The 17,254-nt window shown below is 39.0% G+C and overlaps 2 protein-coding genes across 3 annotated transcripts in view; both read left to right on the top strand.

Moving 5' to 3' along the window:
* LOC118429287 (WW domain-binding protein 2-like) overlaps window positions 1-2,403 on the top strand; it is an 8,359-nt gene extending 5,956 nt beyond the window's left edge. The window contains exons 6-7 of the mRNA XM_035839766.1: window positions 1,979-2,070; window positions 2,342-2,403. Coding sequence (XP_035695659.1) covers window positions 1,979-2,070; window positions 2,342-2,389 — 140 coding nt within the window. The 3' untranslated portion in view covers window positions 2,390-2,403. The remainder of the gene's footprint in view (window positions 1-1,978; window positions 2,071-2,341) is intronic.
* Window positions 2,404-4,287: 1,884 nt separating this feature from the next.
* Window positions 4,288-15,493, top strand: LOC118429452 (proline-rich receptor-like protein kinase PERK13). 2 transcript variants are annotated; one of them, XM_035839936.1, is made up of 8 exons: window positions 4,288-4,405; window positions 5,186-5,478; window positions 5,996-6,040; window positions 6,527-6,652; window positions 7,158-7,269; window positions 8,469-8,572; window positions 8,787-8,963; window positions 14,934-15,493. In XM_035839936.1, exons 2-8 carry the CDS (start codon window positions 5,188-5,190, stop codon window positions 14,964-14,966), a joined length of 888 nt encoding a protein of 295 aa, XP_035695829.1. In that variant the 5' UTR covers window positions 4,288-4,405; window positions 5,186-5,187; the 3' UTR covers window positions 14,967-15,493. The 2 variants fall into 2 exon arrangements, with proteins under 2 accessions (XP_035695829.1, XP_035695828.1); XM_035839935.1 differs by lacking the exon at window positions 4,288-4,405 and adding an exon at window positions 4,461-4,548.
* The last annotated feature ends 1,761 nt before the right edge of the window (window positions 15,494-17,254 follow it).

Raw genomic sequence — 17,254 nt, 5'->3', positions numbered from 1 at the left:
CAGTGAACAATACAAATCAGACTTTCCTGCATTTCATTGCTATATAAAACAGCAGCCAAAGTACTACTGTAGCATATGTAGACAATTGTTATTTCATGACCAAGTGCGAAACTGCAACAATGCTGTCATAGACAAAATAGTCAATGATATTTCTGGTCAACATCATCTCTGTTCAAAGTGTTTGATTTGTCTTGAAAAAGACAAACCCATACCCAATGCTTGGACTAACAATATGGATCCAGGTGACATTCCATCATGCCTGAAACAACTCAGTAGAATGGAAACAAGACTTGTCAGTTTGAAATACACCTTCATCAAGTTAATTGTATTACCAGGTGGACAATTTGGTGAACAAGGTCAAGCCATAAGTTTCCCTACCAACATTGAAACTACTTGCCAACTGTTACCACATAGCCAAGATACAGCTGGGCTAGTAATAGTACACCCTTGTCAGACAAATGAAAGTAAAACACAAAGAACAGACCCACAACACATTGTACGATTTTCCAAAATGCATGAAGCTCTTACATGGCTGGTAACGCATAATCATCTATATTCACATGTGAACATAGCTACCTTTGAAAACTGGGTAAAAAAGTCAAGTGAATTCAATCCAATGATCACAGACGCCAATGAACCAGACTTCTCAAGTGCACCTTCTACTGTCCAAGAACTCTCAGCTTTTCCCTGTAACTACATTAATCCAAATGTCCAGTTACAATCTCTGTTGCAGAATGTAACAGACAATGTCCCAGTGATATCACTACCACGTGAAACATCACCACCACAAAGCATATTTAAAGAGACTGATCTTGAGGAACACTGTTTTCCACAGTTATACCCATATGGTAAAAATGGCTTCAAACAGACGCGTGATGTACAACTAACAGACTTACAGTACTTCCAATCACGTTTGCTCAATATCAATGATTGCTGGAGAAAAAACATCCCATGGCTCTTCTTTGCCTTGAACTCGTATGAAATCAAGAAATTGTACAGTCAGATATCCATTGTATGTAGAATGCAAAAGCAGAGTAATGTTAGATCACAATCCATAGCACAGCCACTAACAGCAGGCGATCTGCATCATGAAATTGATCAACATGTTGAAAGCACATCATACACTTTTATGAAGAATATACGTGGAACAGCAGCTTACTTCAAGGACCAACTGCTAAACTTGCTAGCAAAAATAAACACTATTGGACCACCAACATGGTTTGTCACTGTGTCTGCTAATGATTTAAACTGGCCAGAATTGTTCATGACCCTGAATCCTGACCTGACCTATGAAGAAGCTAAAGCATTACCACAACAAGACAAATGGAACCTAATGAGATCAGACCCTGTCATGTGTGCGATACACTTTAATAGACGCACTGATGCACTTCTACGCTTCATACTGAAGAGTCCACAACATCCCATTGGTAGAATCAAAGATCACTGGATTCGTGTGGAATTCCAATTAAGAGGTTCTCCACAGTGAAATTTCTGTCACGAAGAAAGAACGACAATGCACATCCGGGACCTCTTCCCGCCTTTGGCTGTGGTCTCGCACCGGAGTTTCTTTTACGATTTTTATATCCGGCACACAGCGCACACAAGGGATACAATTCCGCCCACAAAAGTACGCCGGAAAATCCAATTATACCAGTGAACAAAGGTTTCCAGCCAACTTCCCATAGATTTTAGATATAAACTTCTAGTTTAATAATGATGCACATTTTACTGGAACACAACATGAAATTTTGAGGTAGTCCTTCCAAATGCGCCCCGGCCAGCTTTTTTTAAAAGCTTTCTTGTTTTAAATCCAGTGAGAGTAGCATTTTCCAGTGATAGTGCATGGCTTGAAATACCATGAACGCTACTCTATGGATATTGTCAATGCAAATAAGACTTTTTTATCATATATAAAGAGGATAGCACTTTCCAATGATACATGCATGACATGAAGTAAAGTCAGTTTTATGTGTTACAGATGCGAAGGCCCAGGAAGCAGCAGCTAGTGCTTATTATGACCCTAACAACCCCCACAATGTGTACCTGCCCCAACAACAGCCTGTCCCACAGGTTGGTACTGATGTTAACTTTGACTGGCTGCTTTTCACTGTTTTCTGAGAGTTTTTCTAACGGTGTATTTGCAGTAGGGTAAGATTATGTATATTCCGAATGGAAGCTAATCTTTGCTGGTACAATACACATGTTCTTAACTTGATGCTTATTCTGATACTGTTTAAAAAGCTATCAGCTCTTATATGTCTTGAGGTAGTGCCCAGCATTGAAGTCTACTTTTACAGCATCACTGTCGTAAGATTCATTTCCACCTGCCTGTTTTCCACAGGACCCACCCCCAGCATATGAAGAGGTAGAGGACAAGAAGAAGAAGTGATACAAAAGCCTATAGGTGTTAGAAAAATACTCTGCAAAAATCATCACTATATGTGCATGGACATCTGTAGCTTTGTATGTAGGTGTCTGTTAAAACATTACAAAAGTTAAAAGTACAATTTCTTCCATATATGATACAGTTTATATTCTTAAATTAAACTAGTAATTATGCACCCTTTGTCTATGACATTATGGACTACCACTGGTAAGGATAATACAAAAAGATGTATAAATTCACGGCCAAAATTAGTATGGTAGCTGTAATCTGTCGTAGTGTACTTGCATGTAGTGAAAGGAACTGACAAAGTAAAACAGTTATTACAAGATAATGTGTAAGTGTAAGAAGATAAATACAATGTACAGACAGGAATGAGGAGAAAGTTCAGATTGAATCAAGCAACACTTGTTACTTGTGTAGATACATGTTGATATGTACAGGCGGATAGAATAATAAGTAAAGAATTTTAAATGTTCATCAGTTGGACATGGAACAAAATGACCTGTGACAGGCAAACTGTTGTATGCCAATCATCTTATTTTAATATTTTGTTCTTGTTTATGGTCATCCTACTTCTTATATGTTGGTGCAGCTTTTCAGTTTCCTAATAATCATTTAATGTGGTTATTTAATTATGGAGAACAGGTTGTGTGTTGTTGGACATGTATATTGTATTGTTCGTATTATCAATATTCAGCAAGATGTAATTCCAAGAAATGCACCCTAAGCATGCTTTATAACAGAAAACAACAATTAGAAGTCATGTCAGTATCAGAGTATGTGTAATGTGGATTTTTTTCCAGACACAGACTTTATGTGCCAGAAAAAATGAAGATATGATATAAACCTATCTTAATGACATTTATGATACACAATGGCAAGTCTATCATAGTTCACTCAGAGTTACAGTCCATCAATATCCTTAAGTTGTTGCATGTGGCACAAAAATTGTAGTAATATCTTCTGTAAAATATAAATTTACCCTTTGGTATTAATGTGAAACAGATCAACAATCATTTACCTATTGTTGATGTTCAACATCATTTTTGTGCGTTGTTTTTAAAGGCCATGCATTTCTGATGATAGGTTACAATATTCATTGTCAATTGTATTTATTGGTAACTCATGATCAGTGCTGACTTGGAAAGCTGCAGGGTGTTACCGTTGTTTTTCAGAAAAGTATTATGGTGAGAACTGTCTATCCTGAAGATATATAAATGAACAAGATGTGTATTAGATACAGTAATACATAATATATTGCATTCTAAGCTTAATTCCCAATTAAAATTATACTGAGAAGATAAATGCTAACATTGAGTTCAGACTTGACTCATTTCCTTACCCTTTAGTTGATTTTGTGAAGTTTATTTCATATCTAGCTTAGACTTGGATGCAAAGGATGATAAAAGAAATACAGATGCACACAAGTAAACAGAACATTCTTGATATAATACATATATTGAGCAAACTGAACGTTTATTAATATTTTGAAGCTCAAGGCTCGCTTCAGGTATATTTACCTTGGAAATCCCTTGAAACTGCAAAGTTATTTAATTAGAAATTTGTAGCAGTTTATAACACCGCAGCTTTCTTTTAGCAAGGAGGTTTACCTCTTTGCTTTCAGCCTTGGAATTCGCCTGGGCTACTGTATGTAAATGTGACTTTACAGTGTTACTGCAATACCTGCTTTAATCGCTAAATGTCCCCATTGAAGGACACAACCGGGGGCGGGGCAATTAGGGAACGTTCAGATATAATCGGGGTGGTTATTCGGTATGGCCAGAAATTCCAACGACAAATATCATACATTCGTATAAATGTTTGTGTGCCTTTATTTTATCTACTGAAAAATTGATTTTGGAGAAAATAAAGGATAAAGAAAATACAGTGCATACTAATTACCATCCAGAGAATAGATATAATGCACCATCCCGATCGTGACGTATTCGTCACTTGTGTTTTAGTCACCGACAACTGCGTGCTTTCTTATCGTTCAGGTGATCACATTTGGAACGAAAGGTAGGTTAATATTTAAGTGTTTGAGGCAACATTGGAGGTCCATAGATATGTCGTGCTACAACACAGGGTTTCGATGTCAAACTGTCAGGAGATTTTAACTGAACAACAAGAAATAGTCAAACCGGAAATAGAAATAGGAACAGGTGTGTTAAAACGTCATCGAACAAGTGACATTGCAATTGTAGAAGTGTTGTAGGCCAGGGAAAACTCATGATATATTAAGTGTCTGTTGTACAGTGACAATTACTGAGCTGCATATTAAAGCCTAGATGAGTCTTCCATCGATATCGACTGACAACTTGAATTTCAATAGCTGTCAGGCAAAACCAAACAACATGAGCTCTATGGATCTACTGTAGCTGATTCATATTAACTCAGTGTACGACTCGTGACGTTTGGTGTTTAACTTCTGATCAGCTGACACAATTTCATTCTGCAGTGAATCAAAAGATTGTTTTTTCATAAACGTTAAACAAATGGTGTGCTTTCAGTTGGTTTTATACTATTACACATGGTATTCCTTGTGGGGAGGGCGGGCACTATAATTATCATGAATAATTTATTCAGAAGCCATGGACAATGAAACAGTAGCCATCAGTCTATTGTTGTCATCTGAGACACTTGATCTATAAACGAAGGAGGCTATATTATAACCTCCTTGGCTAAACAGTGCAGACTGGAGTTGTTATTCCTGGTAAAATCAATAAACCGAATATCGTTATAGTTATGATACATGTAACAAGAATGTTTATGTCATACGTACTGTTATTTATTTTTCAGCCATGTCCAAAGCCCCAGCCTACCCTACCCAGGCCCCACCCCAGGGCTATGCCCCACCCCCCGGGGCACCTGGGTACGCACCCCCAGCACAACCTATGCAACCCCCTCCGTACGCCGCTGCCGGCCCCCCTCCCCCTTACAACCCCCACCAGTGGGGCCCCCCTGGAGCTGCGCAACCCCCTCAAGGAGCCCCACCCCCACAGGCCCCACCAGGGGGGTACGGTTATGCCCCCCCTGGACAGACCAATGTGTACATCCAGCCGGCAGCCGTTCCTCAAGTCATCATGGTGACTGTGAGTACCGTGATTAAGCTGTGACGTCACCACACATATCTATGTATAGATAAGAGAGCACCTAATAAAAAAGCAATATGACATTATATGACATCTGAATATATAATATGATATATGAAATCTGAGTAGACAAACAAAGTGGCAACAATTTGTTTTGTTTGCTGATGGACTTAAAAAAAGACAGTACTTACACTGGAAGACTGTCATGAGGACATTTGTAAGATTGAGGAACAGTGTATGACAAGAGAAGCATTTGAATTTATACCGAGGACAGTATAACATGATAATCATTGTATTGTTATTAATATCAATATCTGAATAACTGTTGTGAGTGACAATGTTTCAATGGGCTATTCTCCAAGCAGAGGTTGAGTCGCGGAGCTATAGTAGGAGTCGGGTTCCTCTTGAGCAAGCCGGTAAATAACCTGACTACTGTATCTCTGTGACTCAACCTCTGCTTGGAGAATAACAATGGGCAACCTTTTCATTAACTGTACATCCTTTGTTCTTTCCTCAGCCTGCACAGAAACCAGGTGGTCCATCCATGGGGTACAAGGCTACGGTGAGTATGCTGGAAATCTTAAAATGTTCACAGTGGTTTATTTTTGACATCTTCACAGTGACCTTTTCTACAAGCTCATATATATACTAAGTAACACTACAATGTATTTCTACTGTATTATAGAATTGTATCAACTGGGAATTTCCAACACCATGAAAATATTTCCCCTCCTTTCGCCAAATTAAGTCATGGCAAAAGTAAATGATTCTACATGTGTATTTGCACAAGACACAGTTGCGCCTCTTACAAGTTCTAGCAATTTTGGTATGAACTAATCAACAATCCTGATACTCGTCTCTCTCTATATATCACTGATACTGTCTTACAGTTACACATATGAATACATGTTTTCAAATGCTAATTATCAGTTAAAAATCAGTGCTATCATTACTGCTCTATGGATAGTGTCCTTGATAATTCTATTTTGATGCCATTTCTGTTCTGTCCTCTAAGACATGTCTTTTCTCTATTATGTTGTGACTGTAGGCCGCTGCAGGCTCGGCCCTCGGAGGGTTAGTCAGTCTGACAGGGAAGGGGTTAAATGCCCTGGCTAAGGGTGTGGAGCGGGAGATCAACCATGCCGTGGATGGGTCAAAGGTCAGCCACACCCTGGTAAGTTGTTCCACTACTGACTTGTGTTGATTTTCTCATGATTGAGCTAAAAAGGGTAAAACCTAAACCCAAGGTGACAGGGGTGGAAGATTTGTTTACCTTTTTCTCATACAAATGATGGCCATTTCCTGCCACATGGGAGTGAAGCTTTTCATGTTACTACATATTGCAAATTTCTAAATGTACAAGAAAAAATATTCTGTAGAAAACCCATTTTTTAAAAATCCAATGATGACCAAAAACATTTTGTTCCCAGGTTGAGACAGGTGACAACCACTTTGGCTATTGAAAAGCTCTGAATACTCAGCTTACTGTAGAATGAATTGATGACTACAAAATTTATTTTTTCATTTCTTTAACAGCTGTACTGGCCAGTCTGTGTTCAGTTACAATTGTTTGTCGGACTTTTCAACCTCAAAGCTTAGACCAAAAAAAGTCCATAGAAAGTCCAAGACAAGTCTTTGAATCCCATTATTGACATTGACCAGACTTTTCCTCCCACCAGGCTCTGTTCTCCACAGGCAATGTGCTGCAGCTGTACTCCAAAGTTACCCAGCGTGCCTTGCGGGTGATGCCTAACGGAGCAGTGGACGCCCTGGGAGGACAAGAACCAGGAGGTACATTTGTCAAAAATATTAAGGTATCTCGGTTGGCTAAATTGGCATTTTGACCTTCAACTGTTTTCTTATTAATGAATTAAGAAAGAATGGAGCCGTAACGAATGTTGATAGATGGGCATTAAAGAATTCTAAATCTGATTTTTTGGGGGCCAAATTGATGACGTCATCATTTTTATTGGCTCTGATATTATTTTTTTCTATGACAAAATACAGCACTTTGGTACATGCCACTGTAATGAAACTTCGTTTTTCGTTGCATAATGATGAAAGCTACAAACGTAGTGTTGCGCAAACTGATATCTACTAACTATCTGTAGTTATTAAGAATTAAATTTTTTTAATTAGATGAAAACAAACATTTTCTAATTACTACAGATCATTAGTAGATATCAGTTTGTGCAAAACTACGTTTGTAGCTTTCATCATTATGCAGAGTTACAGTCAAACCTGGGTTTAGCAACCACTCTGAGAACTAAGAAAACATGATTGACTTGAGGTGGTTTAAACAGCATTGAATTAAGAAATTGAGCCTTAGCATTAACACAGAAAATGCGACTTATACTGCATTTCCTCATGTTGTTGAAAATGGGTTCTGAAGTTAAATCAAGGAAATTAAAACAATTTATTGTTACAAGTGCATCATGTGAAGGAATGGGCTACAGATGCCACAGGTGAGAATGGTGTGCAGCTTTGGAGCATGTGACGTTTGCTGCAAGAATTGCAACACTTAAACTCACTCACTATCCGGTTTAGCGTCTGTCTGTTGTTCCCTGTCTTGCAAGGGTTAGATGTTGCAGGATGTTGTATAGGTCTGATTGCTGATCTCCAGCTGCCTCTGTCAAGGGGGGTGGCTTTTTGCAAGTTCAGTTTTCGAATATCTTCCTTGACATTGTCTACCCATTTCCTCTTGGGCATTAGCCACGCCATTATCATCTTCAGTACTATCATTTGTCTGACCTGTGATTCCTTCAAGCAAGAGAAAGGCTTTTGAAAAAGCTGGCTGCATGAGAGCTAGCATGCGTGTGTGGCTAAAGCAGGGATGTTGCATAGCTGAAGCTGGGGTGTCGCATGGCCAAACCAGGTTCGTAAAAGCTACAGTAGTGACAAACTGGAAACTTCAATACCATCACTATGCCTGCAATTCCCACTGCAGAAAAGAAATAGGTGTTTCTGAAACAATGCTTTGACATTTTCAGCCCAGTTCATTGTGACCAACTGTGGGTCCAACCAAGTCATACTGAGGAACTGTGCCAACCCTGCATTTCACCTGGCTGTGGTAGGGGGCATTACAACTGGCACTGTAAGTACATATAACTGTTCATTAAAAATTTAAATTTTATCTTGTTTATGTGCTGTTACTTTAAGATTTATTTTATCGTATTGAGTCATAGCTAATGATGCTTACAAATGATAAAAATGCAATTTAATAATGTGCATTTTTGAATCAAGGTTGACAATTATTACTAACGTAGGAGAGCATTCTCTTGATTTTCCGTTTTACTCTTTTGTTCTAGGGGAACGGGACTGACAAGTCATCCATATTTCGCCTCAGTGAGACGGTGAGCAAGTTTGTTACGCTGGAGTCTGTGCTGTGTCGGGACCACCACGTGGGGATCGCACAGAACGGGATGGTCACTGCGCCCGGCATGACCAAAAAGGGACCTCCAGCCATGTTCTCAGTCAGGCTTGTGGTAAGCTGGTTTTTACACTAAATGCCTTTTCACACTGTTTTTATAAACTGGTCTGAACAGAAATGTTCTTTCTATTGGATGTACACTGACCTGTTTTGTGTTCAGGTATTGTAGCTGTTTGAAGCAAAGGCAATGTTTTTTGTTTCATGTTTCTTTATGCAGATTTCATCTGAACTGTTATGACTCACTTCAGAAGTTAGTCTTTTTTTCCATCCCCCACCCCGTTTCAGTATGTAGACTAACATTAGATTTTGTTAGAACTCAGCAGTTCTTTGTCAGTGCTTCATTAAATGTGCAAGACTGTAGCCTAAATTCAGGTAAAGGCATAGACATTAGGCTAAGGGACACCCACAGCGTACCCCCCGACCAACCAGGGTTGCTCCCATTGGAGCAAACTTCCGTTGTCTTTAGAGTTAGACCTCTTTTCAAATCCAGCACCCGCTCCCAACCTGATCTTCAGGTGAAACTCGTCCTTGGAACTTGCCTTCAATCAAACAAAAACTCTTCAGCCTTAGAACTGCCCATGGTGCAAGAAGATTCTTTTGAGATGCTCTGACCATGGGCATCTACAATTGCGTGCCAACAAATCAAAGTCATTGCGAAAGACAAATATGTACAATAGACATTACATGCATGCATGATTGGGTATCAAGGGTTGAAAAATGCTGTAATACCAATATAAAACACACAGACTTGCATGCTTTATTGCACTGTCAGATAATGAGGAGGTTGCAGTACCAGTAAAGGGGGCCAGGGGGCACTTCACCAGCTATCACAGCAGAAAACTATATGTACATGTAGCTAGGCAATATGGGATATTATGGTGCTAATATTATATAGAATTAAAAAGACTTACAGTGGCACAGTGTAGCTTTACTGATTCCTGTCCATCCTATACCAGGATCGCAATCATTACAAGGTGTTGATAGTGTATACAACCCTATAATGAAAAAGATTAAAAAGAGACAGGACATCACTAACTAGGTATCAGAACCCTGTACACATGTACATAACTGTATCTTGTCACGTGAGGGTGAAAACTCTTCAGTCACAAGACAAGACCTGACTTCTCTTGAAAGCTCTCCAAAACTAAACATACTTCTTTACCGTGAGTAATGGTTAAACATTTCATCAAAATTAAATAAAAAGATGTTGCCGACCATGTGTATGAATTATGATGGGAGATGGCTGAAAACAGACAGTTAACATTGTTTTAAAAAGTGTCAAGTCACTTCTAAACAGTTGGAACGTAGTATAATGGGTCATGTCACCTGTTAGATTGAAGTAAGATGAAGTGAGATGAAGTACCACTAGAGAAATTATATGACACTATAACATTAAATACACAAATTACTGTCAGTGAGGGTAATTAATTATAGACACTGATTGATGTAGCTAGAAACAGATGGAGCATCTATATATGTCTTCATTTCAGATTAACGAGATGATATTGGATGGAAATTACTTGACATAATCAACAAATCAAGATCGATATCGTAAAATGTCAAATTGTGTTTCAAAGGCAGCAACATGATTGAAATGAAATTCGTAACAATATTTCTGCAAAAATGAAAATGTCTGTCATTGTATGGTTCAAGAATATTTTTTCCCTTAATGTATTGAAACTACAGCAAACATTTCAGCCAGACAGGTAAAATGTTCTACAGTGTTTCTTCTACCTGCAGTATTTCATGTCATCTTGCCTGTGGTGTTGGTGGATTTACTTGTACATGTGTGGGGTAACAACGGCTCCAAATTGTCCTGCCTGTAACATTATCTTAAGGAATATAGAATGGATGGAATTAGTTAATGTTCAGGCATTTGGTTCTGTAGAGCAAAATTGTGCAGTTATGGTATCCATTTCCCGACATGACAGAGTGCCTAAGAGCTTAACGTGAGTTAAACCTGACATTTTCTCCCTGAAGTTGCAAATCATTGCCATTTGGACCATATGGTGGGCTGTGAATATGTTGGGTGGATTAGCTCGCTCCATGAACGTTAATTCCACAATGCATCAAGTGGGAATTCAAAGTTTGGGATTATAAAAACATCTGTGTTGCGTGAGAAGTAGAATTCAAGGCTGTGTCTAACACTGCAAATTTGGCTACATGATGAACTATAATTTGTTTCCAAGTTTGCAGGGACTTAAGTTTGTACTAGTGAGACAATGAGTCGTGCAGACAGTGTTAAATGGTCCAGGAGATTTTGCAGTGGTCTTAAGGTAGTGGTTGAAAGTTGAAACAATGGCGACTACTGTTAGTTAGTCTGATTAAACTTTGCTTATAGCAGCCCGCCTAACATCCGCCGGCCCCCTAGAGGGGAGGGGCCAGTTACTGCCCTGGACAGCGGAGTTTGCGTTACACAGACTAACTGTTAGTCTCCAAGCAATCCTACAGTAGCATAAGATGGTATCAAAAGCTGGCCTATATATATAGGAGTGACTCCCTTTGACCAGCTATACAACATGTACTCCTTGGCCAGCTTTGATACTATCTTATGGCACTGTATGATCTGCATGGAGACTAAACTACTGTGTGGCAGAAGACAGAACTAGCTAGCATTTTCGCCATAGTTTTAAGTTTGTGACGAAGAGGTTAACATGAAAACCTCACCTCTGAGTTGAGCACTTTATGTTCTTAAAAATATCCATATTCATAACATGGACAAAATTTTGTAAAATCCAGTAAAATCTGAATATTGCAATTATAAAGTAGTAGATGAGTCATCAGCTTCACATAGACTGATAGAGAAGATGTGCCAGGTTACCCTCATACTATTCAGTCCTTGGGGTTTAATTTCAAGGAGACGTGGGTCGATATAGCCATGGACAATACCCTGCTGCCGGCCTGGCGGTGGAAGCAGTAGAGGTCAATGCCCCAGTCTTCAATCATGGCAGATTTTTGGAACCTAAGCTGAGATGGTCAAGGCTGTTGGCCCTAAGTGCTAATTTCTGTTCAGTCAGGCAAAATTTTTTTTCTATCAAATTCAAATTTGTCACCTATTAATGCTGGATCAAATACTGCTTTCTTAATTTTCCTTGAATTTCAGTGGCTGTTAAAATTTTTAGATATTTATGCATCATCCCTTTTTCATATACTCAGTACATTGTATATACTTACTTTATGTTACTTTGCCTTTAACACCTTTAAGTTAGTTCTTCCCATGCCTACATATGTATGTTATGTTATGATTAGAATAAATCCATTTCTCCAATATCTATGTCTCCAACATTGTCGGGGCAAGTTTCCCTTCTGTCCTTATAAAAAGAGCATGAATCCATTAGAAGTAATGAGCTGGCCAGTATTGACAGAAGAGCAGGTGAAACGGGAACCCTGCTTGGTGAGAAGACAAATTAGATCTTCCCTCCTCCATCATTATCACACAACCTCAGGGCACAAGGTGTCATCACCTAAGATTACTGTCTCAATAATTTACCACTTGGCAGTAGAAACAGGCCATCTTCAAACACACAGGTTTTGTGTCATCCAGCCAATGATTGGTAGGGGCAAAAGAGGTCAAAGAACCAGATTTGCCATGGACAGGTTGGTCAGAGCAATCTTCACTTAGAACAGGCTTGTAGACAGGCTTGCCTAAGGCTGATCCCTTCAGACAGCTTATAATTTGATTTTAGCAATTCTTACTACCGTTTCTCTTTGTTCAGGTCATCCCTGTCTGTCTGAAATTAAAAGTGCATTCCTAATGGAGTGTTTGGCTTTAGGGTTTTCAGTAAGGCTTATAATGACAGAATCAATCATTTACAAAGATCTCACAAACTTTTTCTGTCACAGGACAGCTAGTTTGCATACAACTCTAACATACCCACAACTTGAGCAGGCATGCCCTCAAGTTTTTGCTGTAAAAAAACTTTTTGTGCAACTGATGTGACCGAGGTCTAATCTACAGCAAGATTATAGTTCCAAGACCGTCTGTAATTGAAAATCCTTCTGTCGACAACTGGATTTATTTCTGGCTCAAGAAGACATTGAATTTTTATAGAAGGTACTTGTCTTTGTGGGGGGAAAGGCTTTGAAAAGGCAATAGGGTCATAAAGAATCATTTGGTCAGGAATAAAAGTAATGTTCCCCAGAAGATCAAAGCAAAAAACATGAATATTTGATATGCAAATCATATATATTACCTGTCGGGATTAGGAGGAAAAGTGCATTTTAACATTTCCTTGAACTGGACGAAGATAATTCCATTAGAGGCATAAATCCCAAGCCTTCCCCTCAGAGGAGTCATGAAACTGTAAACAGGAACTTCTGGGTCACTGAATCTCCCATGAGGACTAACGGTAGATGAGGCCATCATAAATTGCACGAACCAATTATTAATGCCTCCGGGTTGCCTCCACGTCCTGACGGAGCCTGGAGAGGGTGGATGAACAGGAAAGGTTCAATATTAGTCAATTGCGGTGGGTACAGGTACAGAAAATTTAGGTACAGGTACGGCCCAGGTCAAGAAGATCAGGTACAGGTCCGGACCTGAACCTGGACCTAATTGTCTGTGAAAACTGGTGAATAGGTTCTAATAAACAATGGTCCATTTCGCTAGAAAGAAGTCTGTTTGATGTAGTTTTTCACTTTTAATGGCATTTTAAAATCCCATCTTCACCGGGGTACTAATGCCTCTGTTAACTTAGACCAAGATTGAGTGTAGAAAAGTGTCAATGCCTGTCAGTATGTTCATTTCCTCATAGGTCCAAAATCTGGTCCACTGATTTTTCCGGACTGGTCTAACAAGAAAAAAGAATTTTTCCCCCCATTAGTCATCTATATATATTAAACAAATTCTTTCAATACCTTACACTACCTGATGTGTACGATGCCTACTGTTGACTTCCAACATCTCACATTGATATCTTCATTCTTATGTTCCAATCGATATGGTTTATGCAATAGCAGACTGGAAACATCATAAAAATGTGTCAATCGATCAAAGTATTCTCTCCCAGCGGTTAAAAATAAAATGTGCCATGAGTTCCTGTCACGAAATTTGACCCAATAATGAGGAAGTGTCTGAGTCATAAAAAGCCAACAGAGATACGGTTACTCACAGATGTGTGATCAAGTTTTACGACCCTTCAGAAATCAATAGTTAGAATGTTAGAATGATGCGCATGTAATAATGTCCACCATGCCCTAGGGTGGTGAGGTCCAAATGCTAATAAAATGTCAGCAAATTCATCTTTAATTCATATCCATCAATACTCAATGTCACCTGACCTCTTTCAGTGACCATGTGATTATAATGATATATTGTTTTAGTATCATTTATCATACATTAAGACATTGTACAATACATTCCAGAAGATTATGTAATGATATTGTACATTTTGATTTGTTGACTGAATCAGAGACATCAATCAATGTTGCACCATATTCCTATTACCAACCTTACCTCGCCATGGTTCAGCCGCGGGCACCATGGTCGGAAGGTCACTCAGAGGTCATTGTAGCAGGAATACTACAGAAATGAAACTTTGACAAGACAGTGCAAATCAATGATATTGATCACAAACACTAAAACATATTTTAGAATCTTGGTCCATATACTACCTGCCCTAATTACACATGTATGGTAGTCAAAGTCCTGCCTGTAGCAACCGTGCAAGGGACATGGAGAAAATGGTCACAGTAAACAGATGTCACAGCCAGGACTTCTTTTTGCTTGGGTCAATGGAAAAAAAACATCTAAGGGACCACTAAGTAGTGTCCAAAATAATTAAGTGGTCCATATGTAGAGGTGGTCATTACTAAAGGTTTGGTAGACTTTTGTAAAAGCTCCAACGTTTTAAAGAGTATTGACAGTGATGATGATGGTGATGATTACCAGAATCATTTCTGATATTAGAAATTACAATTTTACACTCATGACAAGTTTTCAACCCAAAAATGCTCTTTATTCTGTTGTGCATGTATCACGAAGTGTCACTTTATTGCTATAATCTGTCTTTTGTTTGTCTTACAGTACAGCCCCTTTGGTCAGGTTCAGCGACACTAGGGTTACCATGGCAACATTATGATGAACAAGAAGGCCTGATTCTGCATCAAAGTTGAACGCCAATGACAGTTCAACTTTGACTCACAATGGCTTCTACCAACACAGATGAATGTACAACTTCATATGGAAAGGAATTTAGCCTGACTTTTTATTTTGCTGCACAACTGCAGATGTATTTATTCCTTTAAAGTCTGTCAGACTGTCACACTTAGTTAAATGTGCACTGAAATGCAAGGTTTTTGATATCTTGTTATATTATTCTAGCAGTACTGAATGGTCTTTTCTGTAGGTTATGAGATATATCATGCGTCACAAAGCTGTGTTCTAAATATATAGATTAATGAGGATTTCACGGTAGGTATGTTACTGTCATGTTTTGCACTTTCAACAATCTCCTGCAAAACACCAAGGCTATATTTTCTTATTGGGAACTGGATTGTTCTGTACAGTACCAAATGTCATTACAAATTTTGATGGATTGCATGCTTCTCTCTGTATCTAAAAGTAAAGGTCATACACACCACTGTATTACACATGTTATAAAGACTGTTTATGAAGAATGTTATGTAGAAGAATGCTAAGTTTACTCAAAGGGTTTCCTTGTTCTTTAACCTTTACCTTAAATCACCCTGGTATCAAACACAGTCACCCCCCCCCCCCCATCATTTTAGACCTACAGATTTGTTCCCATTGACTAGAAGTGTAAGGTTTAAGCAAGGACGTTATATTAAGAGATGTCTACTTTGTTGTCCCCCTAGAAGGACCTGTATGTGCATGCCTGGTTGAAATATATATATATATAAATGAGGCAATAATAGCTCTATTGAACAGTGTGGGGGTAAGGTTTGTATATTTGACATTTTCAGATAATATTATGTATATCTAGCTCAAAAAAGGTGTGTTTGATGTATAAAACACTCTATTACCCAATAATACAACGTGTGTGTCTCTGTCACTCTTTCTGTCTATTAGTGTGTGAACGGTGGTCAACTAATAGATGGAAGCATTTTTCATTGGTTGGACTTGGATGTATTATTTGGCATGACTTACCTCCTTCCACAAATGTGACTATAGCATAAATGTTTCCAATGAGTTTGAAATAATCTCCTTGATGTTACTAGTGCATAGCATGCACTCAACAGAAGGCCATGTATTACTTGAACCTTTGACGAAGACAATCTTTTTATTGGGAAAAAAAGAAAGACAATGTTGCATGCTTTCCATAAAGCGCTGTACTATTTTTGAGTTGACGTTTCCTTGTTTTGACTCAATGAATGTTTAGTTAAATGTTTGTACATGTATGTACAATAACTTCTGAGCTGCATACTAGCCATATTTCACATGAATGGCCATTTTTCACTAAGTTTGCTCTCCCTACATTAAATCGTAAGAAGCTGTGCGGTTCCAAAGGTGCATCGGAGGGGAAGAAAATCAATGACTGCTGGGAAATATACGGTCTTGTAGATTATCAATCTTGTATATTGGCAATTTGAGAGGGAAAACAACCCAGCTTGCAATATTCATTGGAGCATTATGCAGGTCACCATAGAGGGGACTAGACTGTACATTCTGCGTTAAACGTGTCCCTGGTGTGCTATTTGCTAAACCGACCAGGGGTACTTAAATTTTGGTCTACCTTTCCTTGTGCTCTTTAAGAAGCTTTCAGCCTTCTGACTTTTCAAGTTTCAATTCGAGACTGAAGCTCTATGCATTCTATTCAATGCCATGGGCAAGCCATATCCCTGTTTGTTCTTATGTTAACACGAAAACACTGGCGGATCCAGAAATTTGCCAAGGGGGAGGCGCGCACCATGACGCGGCCGAAGGCCGCGGCCGCGCAGCGCAAGCTGCGCGGGGGGAGAGCACGAGAGGGGGGTTCCCCCCTCTCGTTGGGGGGGTATGGGGGGCCTCCCCCAGAAAATTTATAAGAAATAGAGGCTCTCTGGTGCATTTTAGAGCCATATCTGAGCAAATTTGAGAAGCAAACTAACACTAACTTTTTGTCATGTCTGTGGCTGTCTAGTTCACGTCAGGGACATCTTTTACTATTTTTAGCAACTACCACTGAGGACAAACCTAACGAAGGCTAGTTCCTCCTTCTTAATATTCATAAATGACGCCACGCTACACAAACAATATCGCAAAATTATTTGTACCTGGCTGCCGATTTGCCTCTCTCCGCGAAGCGTCTCGCGCTCCTATAAAATCGCATAGAAATCTCGTGGGATCTGAGTGGCTTGCCGGAGACGATTTTGAAAGTTTCTTACGCATTTGAAAATGCATATATT

Source organism: Branchiostoma floridae, chromosome 13 (assembly GCF_000003815.2).
Source record: "Branchiostoma floridae strain S238N-H82 chromosome 13, Bfl_VNyyK, whole genome shotgun sequence".
Lineage (NCBI taxonomy): Eukaryota > Metazoa > Chordata > Leptocardii > Amphioxiformes > Branchiostomatidae > Branchiostoma > Branchiostoma floridae.
This window is presented reverse-complemented; position numbering and strand designations above follow the sequence as displayed.

Excerpts from the sequence above, each read along its gene's own strand:
- LOC118429452 (XM_035839935.1), top strand. The coding sequence starts at position 4,479 with ATGTCAAACTGTCAGGAGATTTTAACTGAACAACAAGAAATAGTCAAA. Across the intron at positions 6,041-6,526 it reads CCATGGGGTACAAGGCTACG|GCCGCTGCAGGCTCGGCCCT; the intron begins GTGAGTATGCTG and ends TTGTGACTGTAG. Across the intron at positions 7,270-8,468 it reads GGGAGGACAAGAACCAGGAG|CCCAGTTCATTGTGACCAAC; the intron begins GTACATTTGTCA and ends TGACATTTTCAG.